At 50.5% G+C, this 23,282-nt stretch overlaps 1 protein-coding gene across 4 annotated transcripts in view; it reads left to right on the top strand.

Moving 5' to 3' along the window:
* Positions 1 to 23,282, top strand: part of MEGF11 (multiple EGF like domains 11) — a 406,952-nt gene that overhangs the window by 337,097 nt on the left and 46,573 nt on the right. For all 4 annotated transcript variants that reach the window (XM_066342091.1, XM_066342088.1, XM_066342090.1 and 1 more), the window contains exons 9-10: positions 5,026 to 5,238; positions 12,774 to 12,948. In XM_066342091.1, coding sequence (XP_066198188.1) covers positions 5,026 to 5,238; positions 12,774 to 12,948 — 388 coding nt within the window. The remainder of the gene's footprint in view (positions 1 to 5,025; positions 5,239 to 12,773; positions 12,949 to 23,282) is intronic.

Consider the following 23,282-nt stretch of genomic DNA (forward strand, 5'->3'; position numbering starts at 1 on the left):
AACTAGGACACCAATGTCCTGGAATCAAACCAGCCTTGCAGAGCGGATAATCCACAAAACGCGTGACTAAGGAATAACTGTGTGGGCGCCTCTGTGACAGTAGGAAGGAGGCCATGGTAACAGGGTAGGTGCTGTGGAAGACTCACAAACAGCAACCAGCTGTCTGATGGGGTGGATTCAGAGCTGGAAGAGGACATTTGCCCCCAGACCAGCGACAGCCTCGGTCCCCCCACTCTCAACCGCGTGTCTGTCTCTGAGCAGAGGGAGGAGCAGTAGAGAGGAGGCCCTCACACCTCACACCTGGTTCTGTGGGGTCTGTGTTTCATCTCTGGCCCTGGATTTGGTTACTCTACCCAGACAAGGTGGGACGAGAGGAACATTTGTTTGCCATCCCTCTGCCTCCCCTGCCCAGGTAACAACGTTAGGAAGCAGAAATCGGGATGAACCAACCAATGAGTCCTTCCGCCTCTGACTGACACAGCTGGGCTCCTCCAACTCTCACTGAAGTCAGCCCCAAGCCCTTGCTGATGTCCAGAAAGGAGCTTCCCGTTGTTGGCTAGGGGCGGCTTTCCCCTAGCCGGAAGTCTTCTGGCGAGGTCTGATCTCTTTGTGAGCTTCTCAGTCACAGAACATGGGGCGCCGCAGCTGGGCCCCCCTCCCTCCCTGGCGCCTGTCAGAGGCTGGTCTCCAGGGGAAGCAGGGGAGGACAGACCGAAGCACTGAGCCCACCTCCCCATCCTCACCATTCCTCCAATAAGGAAATGCTTGGGAAGGCTCAGTAGGGACAGGAGTAGGAAACCCAGAAGCAGGACAGGACCCCTTGTTTCAGGCCCCTTTAGCCCACTTGGAGAGGAGCGGGCCCGGGGCTCCAGCTGGGTGGACTCAACACCGATAGACCCTGCCTCATTGGCACTCTTCGATTTGCAGTGTCAGGATGTCCCGAGTGGAGAATTAATCCTAATCCCTCCTCTTATCGGGGGGCCAGCCCATGAGCCTGGAGCAGAGAGAAATCCCAAAAGCCTCAGGGTCCTCTAGCAAGCTTTGCCACTCAAACTGCAGAGAAGAGTTCAATAGAAGGGCCGGGTAACATTTGGGTTTCCCACCTAAACGGACTGCCTGATGTTTAATATTTTGTAAAATTGCCATCATTAATTTTACAGATGACAGCTGCATTAACCCACCCCAAATCATCACGAGCATATTAAAGTTGAGTGGGTGTAATAATGCAGGCCTCCCCAGATAGGCAGAATCCAGTGCAAATTAAACACGAAACATAACGAGGGCTTTGCAGCTCATTTTGTAATTTAATTGAGCAATGTATCTGGTTGTTAATGGCAATATCAGACACATTAGATTGATATGTTGCAAAGGAAGGATGTTTAAGTAGAAAACTAATTCCTGCTGTGATTACCCTTCTGTTCCACAGGCCCTGTTATTAGCATGCTTTGTGTAAAATTCATTAGCAGTCATTGCTTGATCTCTAAATAAATAAGTTATTTAAATTGCAAGTAGAAAAAAAAAGAAAGAGGCTGATTATGTAAATGGATTAGGTTGTCAATATTTCATTTCCAGATTCTTTTTCTGGGGCTGTAGAGTCAGTCACTTCATAAACATGGCAGGGCGGGGAAGGGCCCTGCGGAGGAAGCTTGCTGTCCAGGGATCTGCCCTGTCCCTCCCCAAATGGGAGGAAGCAAGAATGTTCTGGTGTAAGGCAAGAGCGGCAGGAGTGTCTCCTGGTTTGGGTTTCATCCCCGATGTCTGAGATATCCAAGGTGAGCCAAGCGCAGTGACGCCTGGAAAAATCCATTCTGAGGCTGAACGCATGCTGGCAATTCAGATAGTGACTTTCCCAGCTCTTCAACACCCCTCTGTCCTCCCCTCCGGCCTCAGATTCCCTCCTTACCTCCTGCACCCTGCCTCCCTACCTCCTTCCTGTCTTCCACCTTCATTCCTTCTCCAGATATCCCCTTTTCTCTTCCTCTTTCTCCCTCTCTTTCCTGTTCTCTTTCCCTTCATGAGGCCTCGTACTGGCTAAAATGCAGCAGGATTTGCAGAAAGATGATTTGGGTCATCTCAGCCACTTGCTGGCTTTATGGGGTTGGACAGTCATCTCTCCTGTCTGCCTCTCAGCCTCCTCATCTCTAACGTGAAGGGGTGGGAATATCTGCTGCTTCGGGGGCCTGGTCAGGCTTTGGGGCCCAAGCGGCTGGAAGCCCCCTCTGCCTGGTGCCTGGGGCCATCGGCATCATTACCCCTGTTGCCCCTCCATCTTTCCAGAGCCCTCCTTTTGCCACAGTGGCTCTGAGAGGTGAGAACGGGTAGCATCTTCCTATGAGAGAAGTCCTGAAGGCTTGACCCCAGTTACCATCTCCTCTCCATGTCACGACAGATAGAGACACCCCAATGTGTAGTTGCCAAGACTTGTGCCCAACACACTGGCTGCTCCGTGCCCCAGGCACCTGCTGGCTGGGCATTCATCCACATGATAGGCAACCAAGGTCACCCAGACACGGGGTCTCCTGGCCCTGTTGTGGAGAACACTGGTTCCAACTCAAGACTCTCCAAGATTAATAAAGAAACTAGGGCTGTATTTTTTAAATTTTTATTTGTTGATTTTAGAGTGGGGGGACGAAGGGAAGGAGAGAGAGAAAGAGGGAGAGAAACATCAGTTTGTTGTTCCATTTATTTATGCATTCATTGGATGAGTCTTGTATGTGCCCTGACTGGGGATCAAACCCGCATCCTTGGTGTACCAGGATGACTCTAACCAACCGAGCTATGCAGCCAGGGCTAGGGTTATATATATTTTTTTGAATATCTTTTATGCTCCCCCCCCCACACATGCCACCAAATAGTGTAGAAAACATTTAGAAAACCTGGAAAATGGAGAAACATGACAATTAAAATATTTCTAATTCCCCAAGTCCACTCCATTGTTAACATTTTGGAATTCTTCCCTTGGAGCTTTCGTATGCCAGAATCTGAGGCAGAATGACAGATGGGCTCTGCTGTGAGAGTACAGAAACCAATACCTACAAGAGCAACAACAGCCCTGGCTTGTGATGCTGTGGATAGTGTCATCCCAGAGCACTGAGGTCGCCAGCTCGATCCCAGGAGTGCTAGCTTGACCCTGAGGTCACTGGTTCAAGCCCCAGTCAGAGCATGTATGAGAAGCAATCGGTGGGTGCACAACTAAGTGGAACAACGTGTTGATACTTCAGTCTCTCTCCTCCCTCCCCCCATTCCCTTCCCCTCAAAAATTAATGCGGGGAAAAAGAAGTAATAATAATAACATTTCTTCCTGAGCCTTTACGGTGCACGGGACACCTTTCTAAATGTTTCTACTCACTATCTCATTTAATCTTCAAACAACCTGGTGAGTTTCAGTTCTTCTCAGCCCATTTTACGATAAGGGAGCAGATGTAAGAGCTGTCGGGTCTCTGTTCTCTGCACCATGGAAGCAGAGCTGGGACACGTGTCATCCAGACCGCCAGAGGCTTTCTGCTTGTCTCTGGGACATAGGAGTTGCCCACTTCTTCTACTCCACAGACACCCCCCCCCCAGGTTTACTGGTCAGGATCCAGGTTTTGTGACAATGAATTTACATCCCCTGGGAAATAGCCCTGGGATGGGGTAAGGGGTGTGTGGCGTCAGTCAGCAGCCGCGGTCACACCCTCCCACAGAGGATCCCCAGCCTGTGGCTGCGAGTCTGAGTCACAGAATCACCTTTATGCTGTGAGCTGCAAGTACCACGCCGGAGCAGAGGCAGGACACAAAGAGGGCCCGGTCCTCTTTTTTCTTGGGGAAGGGGCTCATCGGCTAATCGGAGAGGCTCAGCCCCTGCCTCGATTGGACCCCCCAGTCCAAGGAATAAGACTTCTCCAGTCTGGCGGGGGGAAGGGAATTCTCTAGTCTAGTCTGATGAAATAGGATGTTTCTTTTTTTTGTATTTTTCTGAAGCTGGAAACGGGGAGAGACAGTCAGACAGACTCCCGCATGCGCCCGACCAGGATCCACCCGGCACACCCACCAGGGGGCGACGCTCTGCCCACCAGGGGGCGATGCTCTGCCCCTCAAGGGCGTCACTCTGCCGTGACCAGAGCCACTCTAGCGCCTGGGGCAGAGGCCAAGGAGCCATCCCCAGCGCCCGGGCCATCTTTGCTCCAATGGAGCCTCGCTGCGGGAGAGGAAGAGAGAGACAGAAAGGAAGGAGAGGGGGAGGGGTGGAGAAGCAGATGGGCGCTTCTCCTATGTGCCCTGGCCAGAAATCGAACCCAGGACTTCTGCACACCAGGCCGACACTCTACCACTGAGCCAACCGGCCAGGGCAAGAGGATGCTTCTTGTACTCGTGGGGAAACTGCACGGTGGCAAAGGAGGCACATCACCTGATGTGAGAAGGCAGACTGCTGCCCGAAGGACTCAAAACAACAGTCAGTGAATAGAAATGAAGCGACCCCATTTCATCAAATCTAAGATGCCATCGATCATTGGTGCATCATTATTTTCTATTCTAAGAATGAAAAGCACTGATAATTACACTGTGACATGCCATCAGTTAGAAGACTTAACTGATTCCAGAGATGTTAAAATATATTTTTAAAAGATAAGGCTTAGTGTTTAATGGGTGCAGAAGTTTCACTTTGGGAAGAGGAGAATGTTCTGGAGATGGATGGTGGTGACGGTGGCACAACAATGTGAATGCGCATAATGCCACTGAGTTGTGCACTTAAAAATGGGTAAAATGATAAATTTTATGTTACATCTATTTTACTGCAATCAAAAAAATGAAGAAACACACGCAAGGCCTATAACCAATGAAATGTGATAGTACAAATTCGGCGCTGGGGGACTGAAGGGACCTGGCGTGAGGGGGAAACTGACAGGGGTGACTTTCTGGAAAAGAGGGGGATGCCGTGGGAGGTGCAGCGTGCCAGGCTCAGTCCTCAAGGCTGGGGGTGCGTGCTGGATGGGTCTGGGCGGGCAGGTGCGGGACACAGCCTCAGCCGCGTGTGCTGTCCCACAGGTGCCAAGAGGAATGCCCCTTCGGGACCTTCGGCTTCCAGTGTTCACAGCGCTGTGACTGCCACAACGGGGGTCAGTGTTCACCCACCACCGGCACCTGCGACTGTGAGCCCGGCTACAAAGGTCCGCGCTGCCAGGAGCGGCTGTGCCCCGAGGGCCTGCACGGCCCAGGCTGCACTCTGCCCTGTCCCTGTGATGCCCACAACACCATCAGGTAGGAGCTGGATGGGGGTAGGCATGGGGTGGGCCCTGGTGGAGAGAGAGAGGGCATCTCAGGTCACAGATTGCCACCTCTAGCCCAGTCATCCAGGCAGGGCAGGGAAAGAGCGGGGACCTCAGCGACCATCTTTACTGACCACTTTGATGAAAAGAAGGAAAAGCCCCAGGCCACACAAACAGTCAGGATGGGGACCCAGGTCACCTCCCTCTGTCTACTGTACTAGGCAGTCAGCATTGAAAATGGGCTAACCTGAGACCCCCACCCCCACCCCAGGAGCAGGAAGGGAGCCCAGTGACCCTCAGGGGAGCGGCGTGGGGGTAGAGTAAGGTCATACAGTCCTAGGGGGCCAGGATAGCGGGTTCTGGGTGCTACAGGCTCTGGGTTGAACCAAACACCTCCCCAACCCCAAGAGGCCCAGAGACAGGCCTGCTAGGGCACAAGCAGAAGCCACAGAGGGCCAGTACTAGATAAGATGTTAAAAATCAGTATGGCTCCGCTGGGCCTGTCTAGAACGGTCCCAGCAGGCCTTACCTAGGGCAGAGGAACAGGAGGGACAGAGGACAGGCCCTTCATTAGGGCCTTGGCACGGAACCAGCCTCTCCCTGCATGCTGCGTCCTTTGGGGTTTGACGAAGCCTCGGCTGAAGCTGGCCCCACCCCTGCTTCTGGAGGGGCCTGAATCTGGGCAGCCTGAGCAGCCCTGGTCCTCCTGCCACTTCCTGCTTCACACCAGTCGGCACCACCCTCTGGTAACGAGTGAGGCTGCCGGCCCCAGGCCCCGGACCCCAGACCAGTGCCTCCACAGCCCTTTCTGTGGCTGCCTCTTTTCTGGGTGGTGGGGGTAGGAGAGCCTTCCCGCTCTCCCTGGGCCTGCAGGACCCACAGGGGAGGGCTGGCTGCTCAGGCAGTACGTGCTGCTGCTGTTTGCAGACGAGGGACTCCTCTGCATTGCAGCCCTGTCTCCAGGACAGCCGGGACTTAGCCTTGGCCCCTCTTCATTTCCGGCTTTTGATTTTCCACAAATCACCCAAGAGCCTCTGGCCACTGCAAGTCAAAGCATCTTAGGGAGTGTTATGGCTTAGATCAGTGGTCCCCAACCTTTTTTGGGCCACGGACTGGTTTAATGTCAGAAAATATTTTCACAGACCGGCCTTTAGGGTAGAAAGAATAAATGTATCACGTGACCGAGATAAGCGTCAAGAGTGAGTCTTAGACGGATGTAACAGAGGGAATCTGGTCATTTTTTAAAAATAAAACATCATTCAGACTTAAATATAAATAAAATGGAAATAATGTAAGTTATTTATTCTTTCTCTGCGGACCGGTACCAAATGGCCCACGGACCAGTACTGGTCCACGGCCCAGGGGTTGGGGACCACTGGCTTAGATGAAATCTGCCCTCAGTCCTCAGCCACTGGAGCTGAGCAGGTGGGAGGTGCTGCCTACAAGAGCAGAGGGCTGGGAAGGAGACTGTTGTAAGGGCCCTGGAACCAACAGAATTGGCTTGAATATGAGCTGAGTACTCATTCACTCAGTCATTCATTCAACAAACACTAACTGCCTGCAGGGCTGGACTGCAAGGAGGAAATAGAGGGTCCCTCATCACCAGTCCAGCCCTCAGGTACTCAGGTCTGGAGCAGTCAGGCACACTGAATACCTTCTACCATATTTCTTCCAAAGCAATAGTGAGGTACAGCTTTCTTTTATGGACTGTTAAAGAAGAAAAACACTATCAACTGAACCATGATATACCATTGATTGTATTAGCACACTCAATATCAGAGATGTGAAAACGTGGGAGAAAGTGCATGTTAGAATCAATACAGTATTTATGGCTGGCCAACATTATGCTCAAGTCAAGGGCTGTGTGCAGAATGTACTACTGGAGACTGCTATGCTGGTCACAGAAGGCTTCCTGGAGGAGGTGGCATCTGGGCTGGAGGCAGGGTGACATCTCCAAAGCTCTAAGCAGAGGGGTCCTACATGACTGACTGGTCAGGGGACTGAGTAGCTACCTCAGGCTGATCCATGGTTGGTTGGACAGCACCAGAAATAGCACCAGAAAGTCCTATTTCTGCTGAGGAGCCAAGGGGAGGACCCTCTGGGCCAAGAAGCAAGGCTGCTGCTGAGGTCCAGGGCCGGCGAGTCCCTGCCACGGAGATCCAGCCAACCCCCAAATTAAAGAGCTATTGTTTCCCTCCCATGCCTGCGCAGCCATGTCCTGCATAATTTATCCTTTCTCTGAAGGAGTCCTCAATGCATTATTAATCTGGAAGGACTCCCTCTTCTCTGTCGCTAATCTCAGCCCATCCAATATTGATGATTATTTGCTTTACTATCTTTAATGCGTGTCGTGTTTCAGAGACTGGGAGGCAGTAGCGCTGCTTAGGAGGGGGGCTTTCACGGCGGTTGGCAGCCGGACCCCCAGGCTGCACTCCTCAGAGTCTGCACGACCGCGTCCTCCCAGGCTGGGCTCCTTGAGGGCAGGCGCGCCTGGCCTGTCCATCTCTGCAGCCCCAGGGTTGCACCGGGCCTGGCACAGAGCAGGTGGTTCTGCTCCTGAGCTGGTGTCTGACCTATATTTTTTAAAATACTTCAGCCCCCTCTCTTGGCACACTGACCCAATGACCGAGCCCCCAACACTCACTGAGTTCAGTCTAACTCCAGGTTTCACAGCCTCACCACTACTGACATTTGGGGCTGGAGAGCTCTTTGTGGAACATTGGGGGATATTTAGCAGTATCCCTGGCCTCTGACTACAAGATGCCAGTAGTAACACCCCACCCCCAAGTTCCGAAAACCAGAATTATTTCCTGGGTATGGGGGGTGGGGGAGGCAAAACTGCCCGAGGCAGAGAGCCTCTGGTCCGACTGAACTCTCATGCTGCGCTGGCTTTGTTCTCGTGGGCACAGAGGACAGCTCGCTTCCTCTGTGTGCACACAGGGCACTTCTCTCTTCCCATGAACCTTGATCCATTAAGAGCCTTCTCTCGGGTTCCAAGAAGAGTGGAGGGAAAACGCTATAGTTCCTATTCCAGAAGTTCAGCGGCAGGTCCTGGGGGCGTCTGAGGCTCCCAAGTCCTGACCTCAGAGCTGCCTCTGCCTGAGCGAGTGAATGACCCGAAACGTGTGCTTCTCCACCCTCTGCCTCCATCTCCCGGGTCTGTCCTTCACCTTGCATCAGCCCAGTGCCGATACAAGTTCTCCTGTGCACTTTGAAAGTGAAGCTACCATCCATCTCCCGAGGGGTGGAGCCTGGGACCCCCAGAAGCCTAGCCACCCCCCACACTCTGATTACTTCTATTGTAAGAGCTTAGAGCAGAGCCCCACCTGGCTGGCTTGCAAGGCCTCGAGTATCTTTATTAGGAGGACAAGTACTCCCAGCCCCCAACCAAAGAAAACCCCACTCCTCCAGCCAGCCCAGCCTGTCTGCTCTGTGCCCCTGCTCTGAGATGCTACTTCAAAGCTACTTCAAAAAGGTCGAGTCCAGGTGCCCCTGGGAAGGAAAAAGTGGCTGATAAGATTCCTCCCCACTCCATTCCCTTTGTGTAGCACACACAAAGAAACCACCCTCCGTCAAAAAGGAATAACCTTGAGAAGGAGAGTGCGTGCCTGTGTGCCGGGCCTCCTCCAGGTCCCCTCCGCAATTGGATTGTCATAGACTAATTCTAGCAGCCGTGATCATGTATTACCTTTGAAAGATTTGATTTAGCCAACAGATGTAGCATTGATAGTCATCTCAGAGCAGCTGGAGCAAAAGGCAGAAAAATCTACCCTGAAAAGATTCCTATACTGTTCAGCTTTCGGCTCCCATTAACTGTGATTAATCCCTGGGGACATGGGAGGAAGGCAAGGAAACAGAAACAGCGAACCGGAACACCGGTGTTCGTGACTTTTGCCTGAGCCTGACCAGCAGTCTCTGGCCACCACGGGACCCAAGGGCATGGCTCTGCCACCACCGAGAGGAGACCGGGGAGATGTGAAGAAGGTGCCCAGAACGTGGTGATCACAGCTCTGCGTCGTCATAATCAGCTAGTCAACAGTCATTCCCCAGCCTCTTTTCAAAGGGATTTTGGAGTTTTTATAAAACATGACAAGTGACCAAATTAAGAAAATAGAGATCTTGTTTTTTAAAATAAAATTTTAGGGATGTGAGAGTAGAGAGAAATAATTTTTGATTCGGTTTGAGCTTTCTGGTTCTAAGAGTAAAAAGTAAGATCAGTGTGGACACAGCCCTGGGCAGCCAAACGCTGACTGACCGCTGCGCTGGGCAGTGGGCAACACGGGAGCGCTCAGACGTCAGCGCTTGCTGGTTCCGTGTGTCCAGCGTGGTTTTCACCGGGTGGTGTTTCCGCAAGAGCAAGGGCCTGCCATGTTGACAGGAAGGGCAGAAGGTGCCTGAGACCCTTCCAAATCTCCCAGGCCAGGCAGCGCTGATCGCTGCAGCCAGCCCTGCCTCCTGGGCATTTTCTGGGTCCAAACATCTCAGTCACCACCACGGTGACCGGTGACCGGGCTGGTCCCTGTAACCCTAAAGCAAAACCTCAGAGGAGGCCCCTAGAAAGCTGGAACTGAGAAAGGCCATGGCTGAGGGTCACAGCCACCAAATGGGGCCTCCTACCCCATGGCACCCATGCAGGCCACCCATGCAGGCCACCCATGCAGGCCACCCGTGGGGCTCAGGGAGGAATTTTTCTAGAAATTTTCAAAAGAATTTCCAGGTCAGAAAATCTTCACTCATCCCTTACATGCATTCTTCTTTTTTACATATTTATAACTTTTCTTGTTTTACATCTGTTTATAAATACAATAAATGCTCAGCTTAGGAATGTTAAAGAAAATACTCAGATTCACTCATAATTGCTCAACCCCGGAGGGGAATGAGGGCACAGAAACCAGTCTGTTGTGATTTTTCCATTCATCATCCATGTCCATATAGACATCACTTTTTCAAAGTTTAGATGATGACTTTGTATATAATTCACTTATTTCACTTAACCTTAGATCGTATCATTAAGTAGTTTGGAAAACACTTGAATGCTTCTTTAACATTCCTTCACATGAATTGTTATAATTCATTCAACCAGTGTGCTGCTGTCAGAGGCAGCATGAGGCAGTGGCCAGAACACGGTCACACAGACCTGTGTTTGAATCCCACTACCATTGATTTAGCTGAGAGACCTTGAGCAAGTCACATAACGCCCAAGTGCCATCTGTAGAATAGAGGCTCTAATGCCTAACTCACAGGCTTATTTGATGGTTAGAAATATATGTGTAAAGTGCCTGGTGCTTTAACAGCCTGGTGCATATTTATTATTTAAATAGCCTCCATTTTCCACTGTTATAAATAACGCTTCAGGGAACATCTGTGTGCATAAATCTTTCCCTACAACTGTGATTATTTCCTTAGGATAGGTTCTTAGAAATGTTAGAAATGGAATTATAAGACCAAAGCGTCTGAATATTTTTATTAGGACTCCTGATACATATCCCCAAATTGTATTCCAGAAACCATTACCAGCATTGAATATTGTTTCTTTAAAAAAAATTTTTTTACTGTTATGATAGAAAAAGAGTGATATTCAGTTGTTACTTTGATTTGATGATTAATGAGACTTAATTTATAATCCACAATTTTCCAAAATGATTATTAGCTATTTGTACTTCCTGTTCAGGAACTGTATGCTCCTGTCCACCCCTCATTTTCTGTGCAAAAACCAGGGCTCCCAGAAGAGGAATAGCTTGGCTGGGCTTCACGCAATTAGTTTGTTCATTATTTCATCTGCCAAATAGGTACCGAGCATCTCCTGTGTGCCAGGACCCTGCTGGGCCCCGGGGTACAATACAGAGGTGGAATAGGTAGAAAGCTCTGCCCTCGGGGCTGCCACCTGGTGCAGGAGACGGATGATAAACAAGTCAACAGACACAGAAAATAATTACTTAGAGTAAAAGTACTATTCACCCCCAAATATTTAATTTAATTAATTAATTTATTTATTTATTTATTTTAGAGAGGAGAGATAGAGGGATAGAGAGAGAGAGAGAAAGGGGGAGAAGCAAGAAGCATCAACTCCCATATGTGCCTTGACCAGGCAGGCCCAGGGTTTTGAACTGGTGACCTCAGCGTTTCCAGGTCTACACTTTATCCACTGCACCACCACAGGTCAGGCCACCCTCAAATATTTAATTGGCCTGTGAATATAAGCCAGGCACTGGAGACCCATCAGTGACCCAGAGAGACAAAGCCCAGGTCCCTGTGGAACTTAGCGAAACTAAGACCAGTCCCCAGGCTCCTCCTGCCAGCCCAGAGCAGCCCAGAGCATGCTTCTTCCAACCGTGTCCCTCCAGCTGACTCCAGTGCAGGGAGGCAGGTCAGCAGGGAACCAAAGTGGCCCGTCTCTACCATCCAGCAGCTTCTCTGGAGTGTTAGTCCCTGTCATCCCAGAAGGAGATGTCAAGTACAAGAGATTTTACTAGGGAGACAGCTGCAGGGGGGAAATGGGGAGGGGGCTGGGGAGGCCGAGAGAGCCTCCCAGGTCAGCAATGCAGGTCTGACCTGTGTGAAGGAGAGAAGGAACCGGGAGTCTTAGACTGCTGCACAGTTCTAAGAAAGTTTAGCAAGATGGGAAGTTTTTAAACCAAAATTGCCCATCAGAGGAGGCCCAGATTTCCCTGGAATGTGCTTTGATTTTAAGATCCCTGCTGTGCTCTAGCCCAGGGACAGTGTGGCCTCTGAGCAAATGCAGTGATAGATTTCAGACACAGCTGCTGGGGCCATCAGTCAGTCACACACTTGCAGAAGCTCTGAGAAGCACCCAGTCACCACATCCTGCATCCCCTCGGATCGTGCGTGAGAGGATATTGGCAGTTGGATCAGACCTCTGCCAGCCAGAGGTTGCCCCACTCCCTAGAGGTCATGATTGACAGCTCCTGCCTTCAGTCAAGTGGTCCTTTCTCTGACCTAAACAGATAGGGATGGTGACAATCTCCATCACTCTTAAGGAGCCCTGGCAAAGCACAGATAAGGGTTATGCTCTCTAGCGAGGACTTTACCAGAGAGGGGAGGCCCCGTCTGCCCTGAGGTCTCATTTTAACTCAGCAAATGTTCACCATGTACCTGTGCTATTCCACTGCAGCTCATGGCAACCCTCTTGTACCTGTCCCCACACCAGGCATCTGTCTTGGGTGCAGAGTAGGTGAAGCTCTGGACCCCATAAGGGAAGGAACTGAAGAGCCTTTTGTTTTGGTCTCTGTGTATTTGTATTATAAAGAGTACTTGGTTGAGGGTCCAGAGACCTGTGTCCCAATCCTGATTTTGCCAGTTCCTTGCTATGTGACTTTAGGCAAATGGTATAATTACCATGAGCCTCAATTTCTTGGGATTTTCTGACAAAAAAAAAAAAATGAGGCATTAAGCAATGTAGCCTCAGAGGCCCTTTGGTCCTGGCAGACTAGACTTGGTATGGCCAGTGGGTGGGACATGCTCACCTCCCTGACCAGACTGTCCCTTCATACTCTCTCATCTGCTCAGCTGCCACCCAGTTACTGGAGCTTGCACCTGCCAGCCGGGCTGGTCTGGCCACCACTGCAACGAGTCCTGCCCCGCCGGCTACTACGGCGATGGCTGCCAGCTGCCCTGCGCCTGTGAGAACGGTGCCGACTGCCACAGCGTCACTGGGAGCTGCTCCTGTGCCCCGGGCTTCATGGTAAGATGGGAGGGGTCTCCCGTGGCCCCCCCACCCCCACACAGGAGGGGAGGGGCTCGCTCCTCCTCTCTCTGGGAGAGTATGACCCTGTGTGCAGGGCTGAAGAAGGGGAGTGTCTGCATGTTCCCTCAGAGACAGAGCCCATGACTGGAGAGCCTCCCAGTTTATTCTCAAAGGAACTATTCTGCTGGGGTTTGTAATTGTAAAGGTAATAGGAGGGGGGTCTTTCCATTGTCCCCTCACCCTGAAACACCAGTTGTCCTCTCTGTGTCCAGCTCTCCCTATCCATATCCTGTGCACACAATACAGACCGTCCCCAGTTAGTGATGGTTTGATTTACAATGTTTTGACTTGACAGTGGTGTGAAAGCAATATGCATTCAGTAGAAACTGTACTTTGAAGTTTGAATTTTGATCTTTACCCGGGCTAGCAATAGGCTGTCCAGTACTCTCTCGTGGTGTAGGCAGCGACAGGGAAGTGATTTTGCCCAACCACAGGCTGATATGAGTGTTCTGAGCACATTGGTAGGCCAGGTTCAGTGATGGTGTTTGACAGGTTTTGTGTATTAATTGCACTTTTTATTTTTAAATGCACTTTTGACTTACAATATTTTCAACTTACGGTGGGTTTATCAGGACATCACCCCATTGTAAGTCAGGGAACGTCTGTATTTTTCCATCGTAATAACCACAGTGCACATGGGCAGTTTAGCATTCTGCTTTCTTTCACCCCCATTTGCTGCTTGGGCTTCTTAATTATCATTTTACATGGCAGGCTGCCACTGCAGGAGCTGATGGACCCCTAGTTTACTCAGCTATTCCCTTACTGATGAATACTGAGTTGTTTCCAGTGTTCCCTGCAAATGTTGCAATGAGCATCTCCCTACAAACAGCTTTTTTCCTCCTATTGAATGATTTCCTTAGGGTGAATTCCCAGGGTCAGTGGGCATAATTATTTATGGTTCTTGATGGATGTTGCCATACTACTTTCCTCAAGGGTCATATAAATCTGCTCTGCCTCCAGCTGTGTATGAATGTACCTATTCAAAACAACTTTGCTAACATTCTTTTTTTTTTTTTCAATTTTTGCTAATTATGTAGGTAGCAAATGGCTCCTCAATGTTGTTCTAATTAGCATTTCTTTGATTACTAGGGAGAGCGAACCTTTCCCTCACTTGTTTGTTTACTATTTGTATTTCCTCATGAATTATGCTGGTCTTTATGAGGTTTGATTCTGGAGAACTTGACATTGGAAGTGAAATCCTGCTCAAAGGTAGAATGTGCCCAGCGGGTCTCAGGACCCAAAAACTCAAGCGTCCCCTGTGGCTGTAATTTTAGTTGTGCTGTAGCAAGTGGTCTGTGCAGTAGAAAATGTGGCCTTGGGAACCACACCAGGGTCACACGTTGGCTATCCTACTCACCACGTCACCGTGGGCCAGCAAGTCAACGTCTCTCAGGATCAGTTTCCTCACCTGTGGAATGGAACACCTGCCTTGCAGGTTGCTGTTAGGTGGGGAGATGGGTTGAGGGAACTTACCTCAGCACATCTCAGAATTCAGTGAACTTAGAAATTGCTGGTGGGATTTGCTCAAGTGCGGGTTCTGATCCCACAGACCTGGGGAGGGGCCTGAGGTTCTGCAGTTCTCATAAGCTCCCGGGTGACACCATTGCTGCTCATCAGTGGCCTCACTTCTGTAGGAAGGGATAGGGCTCAACTTGGGCTGCCCATTGGCACCACCTGGGGAGCATTACAGGCACTGGTGCCAGGGCTTCCCTCGCAGAGATGCGGATGTATTAGGCTGAGTGTGGTCTGTTGAGGCCAGTGTGCTGCCGAGGTGGAAGCCCTTGTCACGGTAAGAGTGCGGGTTTGCCTGGTGACCTTGTCTTGTGGGCAGGTTGCCCTTGGACTGTAGAACGAAACTCTGCTCCACCCCTCTTCCTTCTCCCCAGTGCCGATAAACTGGGTGGAAATCAGCTTCAGTGGCATCTTCAAAGGAGACAAGTCTGTTTCTTCTGCAGGTTTCTAATTTACCTTTATTGATGTGGCTTTGTCCATAACTTCCACAGAAAAAGGAATGCCCTAGGTTTGGGGTTTGGGTAAGAGACTTGCTTGGGATTGAAACCTCACGTAGCTCAGGCGACTGAAGCTGAAGTGAACTGACCACACCAGACTACTTACTAGCGGGGCGTCTTGACTCCAGTTACGATTGGCTACCGGAGTAGTTCTGTGGCTTTGGGCACATGGCTTCCCCTCTTGTGGTCCCACTTCCTCCATCTGTAAGTGATGAGTTTGTAGAGGGAGATGAACTAACTGGCTTCTAAGATGGTCTGCTATGCAGACTCCACGGACCAAGTCAGGAGATACGTGTTTCTTAGGGAAATGAGGTAAAGCGGGAGCACGGAGGTGTGTGTGTATGTGTATGTGTGGGGGTCATTGAGGTTATTATGGTCTGATTGTGTACAACGTCTGTGGGTCTGCTGGGAGTCTCACCTCCCTGTTCCTCCTCCTTTACCTCCGGCTGCCTGCCTAGTCACTGCTCCTCAGAAGAAGGGGAAATAGGGACCCTGGGAGAAGCTAGAGAGTCTAGCATCTGTGTGCCCACTGTCCCCAGACTGGAGCTCTCTAACAGCCTGGAGACCATGCGACTGCATCTCTTCCACCTCTCTGAGATGCAAACGACTTCCTGCCCTTGAACTCTGGGGGGCTTGGCACTTGTAAAAATCATCTAGCTGTGGAGTCCCCCCTGCCTGGTGCTTGGGGCTAAGATAGATTGTGAACCAAGCTGCCCTGGTGAGACCCCACAAATTTCCATCCATCTCCTCCTACCCAGCCTCATTATACCTGGAAAGGCTCTTCTGGAGCCTGTCGGATGTTGAGGAGGAGCCGCTGGAGGTGATTACAGAAAAGTCAGTTGCTTTCATCCAGAGTGACTTATTCCTGCATGCACCAGGCTCTAAGGGAGGAAACCAATACTTGTCCTCACCCTAGCTTCTGAATGATTGGGACATCCTGCAGGTAGCCAGCTCCGGTGAGGGTGGGGGATTGGGGCAATCAGCAGAGCAGGCATGGCTGAAACCCTCCCCCAAATGCCCCACAGCCAGTAATGATTATCAATGCCTTCCTTTATTAGTTGGCTTATGAATTTATATACCTGCCTTTTTCCTTAAAAGATTTTTAGGTTGGGCAATTAATTGGAGGCTAATTAAAAGAGCCATTTTCTGAATGTTTGGAGACCTTGATCCTAGTCTCAGTAGTCTTGGACATGTCACTTCACCTTGCTGGGCCTCAGTTTCCTCATCTATAAGATGGAAGTCACATCAGTCCTGCCTGCTATTGGATGTGAGTAGCCAACATGGTTACTCCTACCAAAACGCTCCCTGCAAAGGGCTCTTTAAGGAGGTATTGGGATAGGTCTATGAAAGCAGAGCCTCTGAAGGCTGAGCATGGTCTCAGGCTCAACATAAATGTTAGGACTGCTAATGAAGTAGTGCAGAACCGCCCCTTGGAGCCCAGTGACTCACCTGCTCCAGTGAGCTGGTCCCCCCGGAGGCCATGAGAATATACAGCAGAAGCAAGTCCCACCTGGCGTTCTGTTTTTGTTTTTTTAATTGACTTAACAAGAGAGGAAGAGGGGGGTGTGGGGAGAGAGAGACAGGAGCATCGATCTGTTCCTATATGTGCCCTGACCGGGGACCAAACCAGCAACCTCTGCACTTTGGGACAATGCTCTGACAAACTGAGCTATCTGGCCAGGGCCCATTCTGTTTTTTTGTTTTTTTGTTTTGTTTTTAAGATTGTATTTATTGATTATAGAGAGAGGAGAGAGAGAGAAAGGGGAGAAGGAGCAGGGGGCATCAACTCATAGTTGTTGCTTCCTGTATGTGCCTTGACTGGGAAAGCCCGGAGTTTCAAACTAGTGACCTCAGCATTCCAGGTCATGCTTTATCCACTGCGCGACCACAGGCCAGGCCCACCTGGCATTCTGGCTGTACTGGTTGTCACACTCCTTCTTCCTTCTCACCTTCCTAGCTGGGATCTGGAAAGTCTAATCAGGCATCCATCCACCTATCAAGGAACTTGTAACCAATAAAAATCATATTGATGTTAGCAGCAAACTATTATAGAGTCCTTGCTACACATGTTTCACCTCTATTCCTTTCAAGAGCCCTACAGAGGTGTACTTTTATATTCCTCAGTTTGCAAATGAGAATGAAGTCCAAACAGGATATGTGACTTGCCCAGGATCACAAAGCCAGTAGTGGTGAGAGCCACTGAACTCTTATATATTGACGGAGTTTGATTGACAGGTCACTATGAAATCACATAAATCTGAGTTCATATTCTGGCCCTCCAATCTTTACCCTGTCTACAGGCAAGTTACTTATCCTGCTGAAGCCTGAATTTCCTCATCTATTGAGAGGAGACTTGGCCATATGAATGAGAAACTTCATATGGAAAGGTTATGGCTCATTGCCTGGAATACAGTAGGCAATCCGTAAAAATGATATTATTAGTGAACTACGAGAGTAGTGGGAAAACATTGCTTCCCCCAAGCCCAGCACTGTTTCCCAAGAGAGTGTAGGGATGAGCTACACCCAGGGGTTTCCTCTGGAGCAAAGCCGTGAACATGTACAACTGCTTTCTAGGCAGATCTACCCAAGCACCCGAAGTCAGTGTTTTTCAACTGCCAGTCCATGAAAGAGTTAAGCACGCTAGGTTTATCATCTTCACACAACATCAGCGTGTTAACTCTTTGGCAGACTGGCTTTGGTCCATGGACTGGCGGTTGAAAAATACTGCCCTAGATGGTCAGTCTCAGCGGCACTGTAGGGTGGACACACCTGTCAGTGTTTGAGAAAATGGGCATAGAGATGGAGGTGGGAGAGACTCTAGGTGTTTTACATGTTCCCATGGCAGCATGAATGGCATCACTGGGGCATGCTTTGCTGAATGAATTATATTGGGGCTGCTGGGTAGTAGAACAGAGCCCTGGGCTGGAAGAAACTAAGTTCCTAGCTCTGGTTGTACTAACCTTTGAGGCTTCTATTTTTCATGTATAAAATGGGAATGAAATTCTCTGCCCAACAGAAACAATAGTGTGGGAGCCAGTCATTCAAATAAAAGTAATTAAACTTGAAAGTGGCATTATTTCAGCACGTTGGACAGCTCCGCGAGTCTGCGCCGACATAGCTGTAGCTGGGTTAGACCCCAGGGTCCTCACCTGGTCAGAACACTGGGTGAACAGGAGTGGGGAGCGGAGAGTGAGGGTGACAGGAGGGTCTGGCTGGGAGTGCCCATGGGAGTAATGATCCAGAAAATGAGGACCTTTCTTCCTGCCCACCTGGGGAGTAGCTGAATTGTGGCAAGAGCACTAAGTAGAGCAGTGTGTCTGTCCCCTTGGAGATTAGTCACATCACCCCTCTCCACAGCATCTCACATCCACCAAATAAAGGTTAAACCCCAGTCCTTTGTAACCTGCCCTCAAATCTGGTTTATCCTAACCTCATCTCCTGCCAGGTCCTGCCACCAGCCTGTGCCCGAGCTACACAGAACTCACTCTTCCCCAAGCACGGTATCTGCTTTGGCGCCTCAACCTTTGCCTTTTCTCAAGCATTATGCTCTTCCTAGGATGCCCACCCTCACTATCCATATCTCAGCCTGCGAAAATCCTCCACCTTTCAGGCGAAGATCAAAGGCTGCCTCTTCCATGAAGTCTTCCCTGAATAGTCCTTTCTTCAGAATTAACCCTTCCATCTCCTCTTTCCCACAGAACATGGCCCATACTCAGAGTCTGTTTCCCTCCGACCGAGGGCCTCCGCTGCTCTACTCCATTCCTACCGCGTGAACATCTTGCTCAATATAATCTTTTTGAAATGAATGAAATCCTTGGAAAGGGCAATGCCCTTAAAGCAGAAGTTTCCAGAACTGACCTTTATAGGAGAGAAATTTATTGCATTTCTCAGTAGGTTCTGCCAGCAGAACTGGGGTTTGAGTCTACACATTAGCTTCTCTGCAGTTCCGAGAAGCAGGTAGCTGCAGTGGGACTGGAGCAGCCGTCCCCCAGCGTCATCTCTGGGCTCTCTAGGTAAATAGTGTGGGCTTCTCACTGATGCAGGACCATGTAGTCGTTTTGAAGGGACTTTGGAGCAAAATTCCCTGCCTTCAAATACCAGTTGTGCTGTTTATTAGCTGTGTGACCTTGAGCAAGATGCTCTATCTCTCTGTGCCTCTGTTTTCTCATATGTTAAAGGGGAATAATAATAAAGGCCATCAGATTACTGAGCTGATTGAATTAATTAGTACCTATGAGATATTTAGAATGCCTGGCATATTGGTAATCCAATAGCATTAGCTAGTATTACCGTTATTAGTATTGGTGCTGCCGATGCTGTTGTTGTTATTATTTACCCTAAGGGATCCCCCATCTGAAGAGGGTGACAGGCCCTGGCCTAAGTGCCCTGTTTGGGGGTACAGGTAGAAATGGGGTGAGAGGAAGAGAGCAGAGTTAGCTGAACCTTCCTCCTGGCTGGGAACCGCAGGGTTGCCTCAGTCCCCGAGGGCAGCCACAGAGCAGAGAACAGACTTTCTCAGCACAGGGGGAGCAGGCCAGTTTCTTAGCCCCACTGCGTTCCTCCATAGACCTCTCTCCTTAATTAGGCCTCAGCTAGGCAGCCAGCCTGATGCAGCCGCCTGCGCTGCCCTAACAGCGGTCGGCAAACTGCGGCTTGTGAGCCACAGGCGGCTCTTTGGCCCCTTGAGTGCGGGTGCAAAGGCCAGCTTAGGAGTACCCTAATTAAGTTAATAACAAGTACCTACCTATATAGTTTAAGTTTAAAAAAATTTGGCTCTCAAAAGAAATTTCAATCGTTGCACTGTTGATACTTGGCTCTGCTGACTAATGAGTTTGCCGACCACGGCCCTAGGACTAATTGCTGCCCCCTTGGCGCCTGGAGAGAACAGCCTGTGAGGTCACTGCCGGAGCTGCAAAGGCTTGACTCCCCAGACCCCGTCCCAGCCTCCTCGTCCTCGTGTGGAGCCTGTGTGGCTGGGAGATAAGGGGCCCCCTGGCCATCCTCCACACAGATGTTCCCTTTCAGCTCCGGCCGTAACGGGGATGAGGAGCATGGGAGGCGGGGGAGAGGGACCTGGTGTCCCCTCCCACGGGAAACGGGGCCTATATTTCTCCCCTGGATGACAGAATTTCTATTACCTTAAAGGGCTCATCTATTTATGCTGCAATTTTTTGAAGCCCTGTCTGCCGTTATTGAACCCTGCATGCTGGCAAGGGGAGCAGGCACTCCATCACCCAAATGAACAAACTCGTTTCCACATTTTTCTCCCCTTTCTTCGTGCTGTCGGTAGGTCACACACGAACTCGGCTGCTCTGGCTGGAGAAGGCGGGAGGGGGTGAGAGTTATGAAAATCCAGATCAGTGGAGCAGTGATTGAATTTTCCTCTAAGGTTTCTGATGCCCTTTAAAGATGTCACCCTCCCCCAGCCCATCTCTGCCCTCCCAAGCTGGGCAAAGTTGGTGTCTGCCTCCTGGATGGCTCCTAAGCTGGAACCAGGGATCAAGGACAGCTGCAGGGCTGAGGAGACTGTGGACTGAAAATCATAGCCAGGTGACCTGTATATAGTGTGCATGTATTTCCTGTTCTAATTGCTTTGTTCATCCAACTGCAGTCTGCAGACTGTTAGCCCTAAAAGTAGAAAACCAACTTCTCTTCCTTCACCTCCCCCAACACCAACACCAACACCACTGAGTAGCTTCCTAATTATTATAGTAAAAGACTTTCCTGGATGCTGTGCTGAGGATGAGGAAATCACCCTCTGGCTGCCATGCCCATGTGAGCAGAGAAACACACACACACACACACACCCATGTGAGCAGAGAAACACACACACACACACACGCCCATGTGAGCAGAGACACACACACACACACACACACGCCCATGTGAGCAGAGAAACACACACACACACACACACCCATGTGAGCAGAGAAACACACACACACACACACGCCCATGTGAGCAGAGAAACACACACACACACACGCCCATGTGAGCAGAGAAACACACACACACACGCCCATGTGAGCAGAGACACACACACACACACACACGCCCATGTGAGCAGAGAAACACACACACACACACGCCCATGTGAGCAGAGAAACACACACACACACGCCCATGTGAGCAGAGAAACACACACACACGCCCATGTGAGCAGAGAAACACACACACACACACACACACACACACACACACACACCCCTCAGTACTCAAATTCCAGCTACGTCATCACCTGCTGAGTGGCTATGGTCATTACTTAAGCTTCTCAAGTCTTAGTTTTTTTTAATCTATAAAACAGAGTGAATAATGATACTATGTGATACTGTTATTGTTAGGATTGAATTAGATAAAATAGGTACAATACTTAGAACAAAGCTTGGCACGTAGTAAATGCTCAGTAAATGACGGTTGAAGATCTTTATGTTGTTGTAAAGACACACTTGGAAGCAAAGGGTATGCACCCTGGGTCAGACATACTAGGACTGGAATCCCAAGTCTGTTGCTCAGTAGCTGTGTGACCTTAGACAACATGCTTAATCTCTCTGAGCTCCAGTTTCCCATCTGTCAAGTGGATTAATAATGCTTCAGAGCCTGATGTGAGCACCAAACAGGAAGTACTCTTCATAATGGCAGAGTTGGAAGAATGCTCAGCCCTTCCCTTATGCATCTTCTCATTTTACAAAGGAGCAAACTGAGGTCCTGAGAGGGAATGTAGCATATCTCAGGTCACACAGCAAATCACTGGAAGGACTGGGATGGGAAGCAGGTGACATGACATAACTGCCAGCAGATGCTTTTTCCACCTTCGCCTCCAACTCTGAGTTGCTGTCCCCAGAGCAGACACGGACCAGTTTTTCCCAGGACAGAGAGGGCTGGGGTAGGGAGTCCCTGGGATGTTGAACCATGTTGGTAATTAATCCAGAGAGCAAAGTAGGGAAAATTGGCTTTATATCACTATGGCTGAGTCCAGCCTTCCCCCTCTGGGGCCCCACAGTTTGTGGTTTACTAGGGGAAACTGCTGACTCTTCTGTTCTAAAAAATAAATGTGCCCCACGTCACACCATCCTCCGCTGGCAGGGCTCCTCATGTCCGGATCAGCGCTCTCTGTCCTGGGGCCTGGAGCCCAGGCCGTGGTCTCAGGCCTGGTGCCTGCCCGCCTCTCCATGCAGCCGCAGCTGCCGGGGCAGGGCCGGAGTGTCCGTGCTTTAAATACTCCCTCTTTTCTTTCTGTCCAAGTGTCTGGTGTTGACAGTGTCTCCACCCCCGCTGGCTCCCAGTTCTGCCCACCCCACAGATGCCAGAGGGTGGGGCCGGGAGTCAGAGGGGGTCCCTGAAACGTCTGGAGGAAGGGGACCACCAAGTTAGTGTGCTGATGGCCCCCGTGTAGAGCACTGAGTAACCGCGGCGGGCCCCAGGCCAGGCTCTTCTTTGTTATTTTACTTACTCCTCACAGCAACCCTGCATGTGGGGGCTGTTTGGATCCCCACTTCGCAGATGAGGAAACTGAGGCTCAGAAAGGTGAAGTGCCTTCCTAGTTGATAAGTGGCCACCAGGAGCTGAGCCTATAGTTGTTTGAACCCAGAGCCTGCACTCTTAGTCACAAAACAAAATGCCTGGAGAGGAGGGGACTGTGGCTGTGTGGTGAGTAGCCAGCTCTGAGGCACTCTCGGGCCTTTTCCTAGAGAGGGGACAACCCCAGCAACCTCGTTTCTCATCTGGAGCCTCCCGATCCCCTGCCCTCGGTCTCTGAGTCCAAGTCTCCCTCCTCAGTCTCCCTCCTCACCTGGGGGCTCAGCATCTCCCCCTGGAGCTCTCCCACAAGGAGAGCGGGGCGAGTGTTGTTGGCTGTATTTCGCAGATGAGGTCACTGATGTTCAGCATGGTTATGAGTCTTGTCTAAGATGATCGGGCTGGGCCTAGAGCCCAGGGCTTATGGCTGGAGAGGGGAGGCCAGTGCTAAGGAGAGGCCCAGCCAGGTGTCGAACCTGGGATTCAACCCTGGCTCTGCGCCAATGCGCTGTTTGATTTTGCCCAAGTCCCTTCACCTCTCTGTGCCTGAACTTTATCTTCTGCAAAATGGGGGTATGAGCCCTGCTCCTTGTATCTTGGGGCCGATGTAAAGCCGAGCTGGAACAAACTGTGGAGAAGGGCTGAAGGAAGCACCAGGGCATGTACACCCAGGGCCTGACGGGGGCAGGGGCCCCGGGGCTGCAGACCAACCCCCCACCAAAGCTGCAGGTCTGGAGCAAAGGAAGA

The sequence above is a fragment of the Saccopteryx leptura genome, chromosome 6 (genome assembly GCF_036850995.1).
Source record: "Saccopteryx leptura isolate mSacLep1 chromosome 6, mSacLep1_pri_phased_curated, whole genome shotgun sequence".
In the NCBI taxonomy this organism is placed as follows: Eukaryota; Metazoa; Chordata; class Mammalia; order Chiroptera; family Emballonuridae; genus Saccopteryx; species Saccopteryx leptura.